Below are 9,619 nucleotides of genomic sequence, written 5' to 3'. Positions count from 1 at the left end.
GTTCTCAATGGCTTTGCATCTGCTTGGAAGATCAATCAATTCCCAAACTTGGTTTGATCTCATTGACTCCATTTCTTCTTCCATTGCCTGCATCTACTTATCCTTATCAGGGCATGTGAGAGCCTCATTTGCATTCACTGGCTCATCCTTTTCTTGTGGGGTGACCATGAAAGCTTCCTTTTCAATGTCAAAATGTTGACGGGGAATGCTTTTGCGACTTGTTTTCCATGTGGGAGATTGTATTCTTGATACATCATGCTCTACTATGCTCCTACTTGGATCAAATAATGATGGTATCATCTCATTAGGTGATTGTAATTGAGACTGGTTTGAATTTAATTCCCCACTTCTCACATGCTCCCACTTGGACGAACTCATTTAATTTCATTATCACGATCTAAGGTTTCAAATAGAGAGTAGTTCTCACCTCTTTCGGCCTTTTTAGGACATTCATTCTCTAAGATGTGACATCTCGTGATTCAAATTCAATTACACTTCCACTTTCTTGCTCGCCTATAAAACATATCCTTTTAAATGCTTTGAGTATCTTATGAAAATACTATTTTTGCCTCTTGAACCCAGTTTTACATATTTGTAAGAGGGCTCGTGAATATTGGCAGTACAACTCCAAGGTTTAAGAAAACTTAAATCGGGTTTTCTACCTGTCCATAACTCATATGAAGTAGAAGTAACTGATTTAGAAGACATACGGTTAAGTATATAGGCAGCGGTTAACAAAGCATCACCCCAAAAGGTAATTAGTAAGTTAACTTGTGCCATCATAGACCTAACAATTTCCAACAGGGTTCCGTTTCTCCTCTCTGCAACACCATTTTATTGAGGAGTATATGGAATAGACAAAAAATGTGTCATTATGTCCACGCAACCGTTCCATCGATAAATAGCTAATTTATTTCTCAGCCTCAAAAGATTCGACTTTTGTTTAGTTGTCCTTGGGATAATAGTTGTGCACATTCTATGTACCATTGTTCCTGCAACAAATGCAAAACAAAAAAGGATTACTCATAATCCTTGGTACAATCAAATAAGGAACGCTTATTCATATACACGTGAGCCAATAATTATATTTTCCACAACTATAAGGAAATACTAGAGAAAATGCCACAAATATCCAAAAATACATATATTATTAGGATCACTATGCATTTTCACATCTTCACAAGCATCACACATATAATATGAATATACCAGAATGTTTAACATTCCATTACGAATACGCCGACATCAAAATGCTCCATTCGAGGCTCCCCTTAATTTTTTTTTAGGTCGGTCAACAGTCACCTGGGTCGGGTCAGTCAACGAGTTAACTGGATCGGATTGGTCTGACTTGTGACCCACATGGCTGACGTCAGCGTGATGTTAGCCACGCCTGCGTATGGTCGACTAGCATGCGCACGTGTACCGCGCAGGCGGGCGCATGATGCCCACGTGCTGGAATTTTTCCAGCACATGGCGGCGTGTGAAGGTGAGGCCACCCCTTGCAGCTGCGTGTGGGGGCACATGCGGCCTCTCTCGGCGACAATCCACCCCTTGTTTTACTCGTCTCGACGAGATCTACCACCCCATATAATCAAAAGCTAATTTTGATAGAAGGAATTCCGAGAAGTGGTGTTGAACAGTACGGTCGAGTGTCGTTTTCAATTCCTGAGCAGCCGTCGGATCCGGTTCTCATTTTTCGGTAAATCCGAGTTTGTGTGACAATTTAACAGTTTATCAACCACGGCTTTGATACCAATGTTGGAAACGGATCCCTAATCACATATTACGGAAACAAATTCCTAATCTCGTATAATCAAGAAACAGTTCCAAAAACGAGACTTGAACAAACGAGAATCATGCCCAAGAAAATTACTAACGCTAATCGTATAGGTACATCACTCAATAGAACATACCTTGCTTCCACGGAGTATATGCCGTCAATGCAGATTTGAGAGTTCCTCAGATCGCTTGTCGGGGATGAAGAACAGAGAGCAAAAACACCGTATTCTCACAGAAACTCATAACGTCTTTTTCCTTTCTGTAATTGGCATTTTTCTCTATTGATTTCCTGCTCTTTATATCTCATAAGATATTATTCCCTCATTAAAATCGCTTTTATTCCCTTATTAAAACCGTTAAAAGCAGTTACACGATCCGTAGTTAATTGCCTGAGCAATTACTTGAGATGGGCCCTTATGATGGGTCATGGGCTGGGTTAGCCGAACAAGGGCGGCCCACCCATAAAACTCAATATCCAACAGTGCTATATAGAGAACTAAATCATGCTGCTGCGTCCATGTATTAGAATACCTCTGGCGTCATTTTCGGCCCTTTTGGGATCTTTAGGCAAGGGTGAAGTTCTATTTCCCTTTCCTATTTTCAGATGTCAAGCTTGCTTTGCCTCGCCCTGGAAGTATTAAAATCCAAGCTTACATTCCAGACCCTAGAGGATGCAAATTATTGAGTTATCGACTCAAAAATGTTCTCGCTGGTGTCTCATCCTGACAGCATTTCTTAAATTGGTTTCATGATCTTTTCCTCAACATAGTTAATTTTTTTTCCTGTGCGCAGCCCCGAATTTGCTAACATTTTCAACTTTATTTTTTCCAACAAGACACATAAATTCTGGCTCTCAGTCCTTACCCCTGTTCACCTTCCTTTAAAACTATCAGTCAAAGGAAAACTTAAGTCTGAGCGAGATATACTCCCCTCAATATTGTGAACGACAATTTGGACTTACTCAGAGCATTCCCACGCCTATCTTGCTTTCGATGGAGTATCCTTTCTGGAGGATGAATCATTATGTCTCAACCAGCGATTCCCCTTTTGAATGCTAGCATCAACCGATGAGATCTTTCATGGACATACCATTAGAGAATTCAGACCCAGTCCTGGTGTTACCAACGAGTTTGTCAATTGGTGGACTTTCTACCAGGCGGAAATATCCGATGAGGATTTCAGCTCCATCATCAAAAGGGTGAAGACCAAGAACCTTTTTTCCTCCCAAAACCAAGAAGTCACCCGACTCTCATAAGGCCTCACAAGGGGCAAAGACATCAGGTACTTACTTGTGTGATCTTTGTACTTGTAAGATATCAGTTGTTCTTTTATGCCTTTCTCATCACCTTCTCTTATTGCAGGGTCTAAATCTTCTCATAACACTCCTACCAAGGGCGCTAGTCAGAAGCGATCAGCCGCCTCACCAGTTTCCAAAGAACAAACGGGTGAGAAGCCTACCACATCCAAAACCAAGAAGTACCAAAAGGGTGAAGACCAAGAACCTTTTTCCTCCCAAAACCAAAAAGTCGCCCGACTCTCATAAGACCTCAAAAGGGGCAAGGACATCAGGTACTTACTTGTGCGATCCCTGTACTTGTATGATATCTCTTGTTCATTTCGCCATTCTCACCACCTTCTCTTTTTGCAGGGTCTAAATCTTCTCGTAACACTCCTACCAAGGGCGCCAGTAAGAAGCGATCAGCCGCCTCGGCAGTTTCTAAAGAACAGAAAGGTGAGAAACCTGCCACATCCAAACCTGACAAACCTGACACGTGGATCCGAGTGGAGTGTTTTAAAAATGAGTTAGCATCAGAGTTCTTTGCAATATTTCGGGAGGCAAGGGGAGCACACATATCTCTGACACGGGGAAGTCACACCGTCAGGCCACCGCAACCCACCACCGCCTCCATCCACCGCAGTCCATGGACTCAAACGCCGACGCCACCAAACTTGACCGTATCATCCACCACCTCACTAATGTCGGCCACCACCGGGCCCATCATCTATTTCTGTTTTTCTCAGACTTGTGACGCCAATCAAGTTAAGTTTGACCTTCAATCTTGGCTGCACAACCTCGATTCGCGCTCAGAGACCTCTTTTCGAATAGGCGAGACCCTGATTAAAATGAAAGTGAACGAGTCTTTGACAACGGGCGGTGGGTTTAGACGGTGAATCTATGCAGCGGCAGTCTCTGCAGGTGTATGTAAAGAAGACAGGGTGGAAGAAGAAGAAGAAGAAGGAAAATAGGGAAAGAATAAAATGAAAGTGAAAACACGTGACATGGAAAAAGGAAACAAGAAATGGGATGACGATCCACGTCTATCGGCGGCGTCCCAAGTCAGCCAAAAGCATTTCTTTGACAAGCGGCTTAATTTAATGGAAAGATCACATTAAATACATTTTGAAAAGTTCAATGACTAAATTAAACGAATAAAAATTAGAAATAACATTAAATTATAAGAACAATTGGGGGAACGCCTGTGGCATTACCACAAAAACTTACTAAAATTTGTGTATCAAGTATAATTGTAAGCTACGATCTGACCAAAAAAAAAAAGCTAAGTTTTAGTAAAAAGAATTTAGTACATGCAATATTGTTCTTTTTACTCAGCAACTTTTATTGCTCAACGAGAGCTCACGGTAGTGCTTGATTTCCTGTTGGCGAGTTACAGATAAAAAAATTAGGATAAGTGCACTAAAAGTCCTAAAACTCATCGCGAAAATGCAATTGAGTCTTAAAATTTTCAGAAAATGCAATTAAGTCTTAAAATTTGTCAAATTGATACAATCAGGTATTTCCGTTAACTCCGTTCAATTTGACTAACAAAAAATATTGATGTGGCTTTTTTTTTATTTCTCTCATCTACACGGCGCTGACTTGGTTAAAACGACGTTGTTTTGCTGAAAATTTGATTTTTAACAAAAATTTAATTTAAATTATATTAAAAATAAGTAAAATTCAAAAATAAATAAAAAAATATAATTAAAAGAGGAAGAAGCAAGTGAGGGCTTGCGGTCCTTGTTGCCGCTGTCGCCCCACTATCCCTGAGCCAGTGATGGTGGGGGAAGGGTCGGTTACCCTTGCTCAGGTCTAGTTGAGGGCTGCCATTGCGTACGATCGGTAGGGGTCACCAGGCCCCGGCCATCGCTGGCCCGGCGATGATGGGGCCGTGGCGGTGGCCTGCTTCTTTCTCTTTTTTTTTTTTTTTCATTTTTGTATTTTTTTTAAAGGCATAAGTGTATCGGAAGTCCTAAAACTTGTCATGATAGTGTATTTGAATCTTAAAACTTTCAAAAAGTGCAATCAAGTCCTAAAACTTGTTACGAAAGTGAAATCGAGTCCTAAAACTTTCACAAAGTACATTTAACAGGAGGATTTGATTGGACCAATTTGACAAGTTTTAGAACTTATTTTCACTTTTTGAAAGTTTTAAAACTCGATTGCACTTTCGTGATAAGTTTTAGGACTTAATTACATTTTTTTTAAATATTAAGACTCAATTGCACTTTCGTAACAAGTTTTAGGACTTCCAGTGCACTTATCCCTTTTTTAAATTTTGCTTATTTTTTAATATAATTTAAAAAAATATTGAAAAATTAGATTTTGACCAAAGCAACGGCGTTTGAGGCTTATTTTTCATGTTTTAGCCACGTTATTATCACATAGGAAAGTGAAAATAATGATAATAAAAAGTCACGTCAGCATTTTCCGTTAACCAAGTTTGACGGAGTTAACGAAAGGATTTGAATGCACAAATTTGACAAGTTTTAGGACTTAATTGCACTTTTTGAAAGTTATAAAATTCAATTGCACCTTATGACAAGTTTTAGGACTTTTAGTGCTCTTATCCAAAAAAGTATACTTTTATTTGGCAAACAAAAAATATACTTTAAGAGGTAGCCATTACATACTTTTATTTATGTTTTTTAATTTATTTTTTAAGCTATTACATACTTAAAAAGGTCCTCTTTTGAAAATCCCAGTCACGCATCGGGATCAATTGCTGGTGGTTGCTGAAGGTAAGGGTAACGAGTTTAACGATGGTTATGGTTATGTGGCTATAATTGTTTTGCGGAAAATAAATTGTTTAAAAATATTTTTCATAAAAATGATTGCTTATATCACTTACAAAAATAAAAAAGATCGAAAAATATTTTATCGTCAATGAAAATGTTTAGACATAAATTGTTGTTGATAATAAAAATATTTTTCTTTAACTAATTATTTTAAATAATACAAACGATCATTTTCATGAATATTTTTTAAATCGTTCATTTTCCACGAAACAAACGGAGCCTTTATAGAAGGAACTTTTACTTGATTTATGATAATTGGATGTTGTGTGTAGCCATCAACTTGGAATATCTCATCGTAAAATAAACGTCACAAATTCTATAATGAAATTAAATAGACAAGTTAGTAATTCGGTATCTTCAAATAAATGGGGAACTTTGGTTAGCCACCGCACACAACCATCACGTGCCAATGTGACACGAGATCAATGCTTTTTCTTCGGTGGTCCAAGAAGAAAAGGTTGTTCAACAAAAAGAAAAGAAAAGAAAATAAAATGTCGTCATTTGAACTCCAATTTGGGTTTCGGCCAAAAAAAACACCAATTTGGGTGAATGACAAAAAAAAACAACCTCCAATTTGGGTGCACACTTGTTGCGGGTGACGTTAGCGTGCACGGAAGCGCCAATCGGAATGCAGAGCACCAAGACAGAAAGAGAGAGAGAGAGAGCGCCATCATTCGTTGGTAGTTGTTGATTTTGTTTGCACTAAATTGGCCCACAAATACTAGTAACTCCTCAGAGAAATTTTTGGGTGTACTTTAGTCTAAAAAGTATTTATTAATCTCACAAAAGGAACATTCGAATCCACATTAGGGTCCACCAAAAATATAATATTTTTTATATTGTGATCGGCCGTGTTCCTATCTCATTTGTAGAATTGATCTATCCATTTTTTTTGAGAAAATTTCAAAAATTCTCTCCAACTTTGATGAGATAGAAAGCCTTGAAGACATATATCGTCGCCTAGCTTTAATTCGCTTCGGATCAACCGATTCGAGTAGTCAAAGATGTCGGCTTCTCGATATATTATGGACTGAGTAATCGAAATAGTCAGATATGTGAGTCTCATCTAGCGTCCATGGGAATTAAGCATTCAAATCATTAAATGTCATGGACTGAGTTTAGACAAGAATTGAACCTTACAACGCTGTTCTCGCAAGTCATATATTACTTTGGACATTGACGCTATCGAGATGCGTCACTCTAGATCTCTCTTTTCATCAAGAAATTATGTAGTAAATCTCCATTTATCCCACTTTTGTGTCTCTTTACCCTCACTAGCAAGAAGTTCCGGTCAAAAAATGTCCACAATACGTATGCTTACCTAAAAATATTTACGAAACACTATCAATATCACCGTTCTCGCCTACATACAAGTTTGGGAACAAGACAAATACCCATTTTCGTACGAAATAACGACCTATTTCTATAGGTATCATTATCTTGTTCAGGGATTGATTCTACCCACCACTTGATCGCTAAAAGGGATCACTTATAATTCGTGACACACGATATAGAGTATAGACACGTAACAGTGACTCTTTTTAAAAGCACAATTAAGTTGGATAAAGTGTTGACATCCTCAGTATATTGACACAAATTGAGACACAATATAAGAGGATGATAAATGATTTGCACCTCTTGCATACTGGACACAATATAAGAGGATGACAGATGACAAATTGAGGCCAATTGTGTTAATGAGCCTCATTTAGAGTCCCCCAAATGTATGTAAGAAGTATGCCTAATTCAATAGAGTAGATGCATATTTACCATCACCCCCTCTCACTAAAAGAAAAAGAAAAATCAGATCCATGCTATAATCTGATTCTAACTTTGCTGCCTCATCGTGCGAGGCATGCACATTCTTGCACACGTATCTCAGTTTTTGCCCCACCCTGGCCCACAACACAATACATAAATATATGAGAGAGACATAACATAATAGATAAGTCGAAAATGAGGTCGTCGTCTAATCAGAATTCCAAAACACATCCTGGTCATAGAGTTGCTCAAATTCTGTCTCCTTCTCCGAACTTTCTCACAAGAGGGCTAAAAAAAACACGTTGCCCACCGTCAGATACGACCTGTCGCCTGACTTTTCAACGCCGGGATCTTATCAGACCAAATCCTATAAGTACCCGCCAAGCTCCATCATTTGTTTTTTTTTTTTTTATAATCGAGGTATCCCACGTGCAATGGACTATTCCTCCGAATGGTGGGGTATAAGACCAATATCACCGGGTAAGCCTCCATCATCAGTTTAACTATCTGAGGTCAGGAACTCTCAACCACTCGACCAATCACCCCATTGGTAGCTCCATAATTTGTTTGTGGCCACCAAATTTGAAATCCATCTTCTTAAAGTTTACCGAAAAAGCTGCCACACGGATCATCTTACTCTTCACTTCCTCATTTGATATTTAACTCACTTTGCCATGAAAGGATGTTCTTCAAGAGGGAATCGGCACAATGAGAATGACGAAGAAACGGGGAAGAAGAAGGGATCGTGGTCGCGATGCGATCCACCTCGGTACCGAGGGATCCGGCGGCGCCCTTGGGGCAAGTTCGCAGCTGAGATCCGGGACCCCTCGAGGAACGGCGCTCGCCTTTGGCTCGGGACCTTTGAGACGGCAGAGGAGGCCGCCCGCGCCTACGACCGGGCTGCCTTCGCCTTCCGAGGCCATCTGGCCATCCTCAACTTCCCCAACGAGCAACAATACTCCGTTCAAAATGACTGCAATGTCTTTGGCCACCGCAGTTCTTTCTCGGCGTCCCCGTCGCTGTCATCATCGTCGTTCTCTTCAGCATGTTCGTCATCATCCACTGTGTCAGCTCCCGTCGAGCCGTCCAGAGATTTGATCGAGTTCGAGTATCTGGACGATGAGTTGTTGGAGGAACTACTGATGTAGGGTAAATGCGGGAAGGCGAGTGCATATTTAGTTTTTCTGAAATTTCATGGATAGAATATTTTTTTGTTTCTTGTTTCGATCATCTTCATTGGTGAGAGTTTTCACTTGTGGAAAGAGATGGCGTGGCATCTCCTTTGCAGGGTTTATGCATATTATGCTTGAATTAATTACTTTTGGCAATCTTCAAGACTGCATTTTCACAGCAGGGGCTTAATGTGACTCGGAAATATTGTAATTTGTATGATAACTTCGATCAATATTAGCAAAACAAATGGCTCATCATACCTATATCTTTCTAAAGTACTTCTCTGAGTACTTGCACTCAATTTAAGCAGTAGTATTCATACAAACACAGATTTCTGGGATACTAAAGTTCTTTCATTTCAATAAACTGTTGCAATATATCTTAGGTTTCTAATGTTAATTACCAATAGACAGTTTCTAAAATCGTTTCGTAGTAATCTATTCTGGAAGAGCTTCTCTGTATTTGAGGACAGCTTGATGTAAAACCAGGCTGAGCTAAGATTTTGCAGCTTTGACGTGCAACTATTTGTTTTGTAGCGATTTGGGTGCTCTGAAGCTGAAACAGAACTTTAGTGTTTTCCAATTTTGGCTGCCTTGAGTTGAATGTGACCCGCCTTTCCTTTTTCTTTCCATTAAACATGGTTGCGTGTCCGGGCCCGCCTACATAATTAATCTCTTCATGTCACGACACTCATACTATGAGTTATCTTGTTTGTGGTCGCTCCCGTGTCCTCACGTTTGAGAGAGATGAGTAGGCGAAGAGAGGGGGGCCGTGACACAAAACGGTGGGGATGAAGGGAGAGACAAGCTCGACCAGGGGTGGGTGTCGG

At 39.7% G+C, this 9,619-nt stretch overlaps 1 protein-coding gene across 1 annotated transcript; it reads left to right on the top strand.

Annotated features, from left to right (window-relative positions):
- The first annotated feature begins 8,291 nt into the window (after window positions 1-8,291).
- LOC115677594 (ethylene-responsive transcription factor ERF098-like) lies at window positions 8,292-8,839 on the top strand. The gene has a single exon (XM_030600780.2). The coding sequence runs from the start codon at window positions 8,292-8,294 to the stop codon at window positions 8,763-8,765; it is 474 nt and encodes a 157-aa protein (XP_030456640.1). The 3' UTR covers window positions 8,766-8,839.
- The last annotated feature ends 780 nt before the right edge of the window (window positions 8,840-9,619 follow it).

This window comes from Syzygium oleosum, unplaced genomic scaffold, assembly GCF_021117445.2.
Source record: "Syzygium oleosum isolate NSW1041296 unplaced genomic scaffold, Sole_v2.1 Sole_v2.30, whole genome shotgun sequence".
In the NCBI taxonomy this organism is placed as follows: domain Eukaryota; kingdom Viridiplantae; phylum Streptophyta; class Magnoliopsida; order Myrtales; family Myrtaceae; genus Syzygium; species Syzygium oleosum.
The sequence above is the reverse complement of the archived record's forward strand: the minus strand, read 5'-3'. Positions and strand labels throughout refer to the sequence as shown.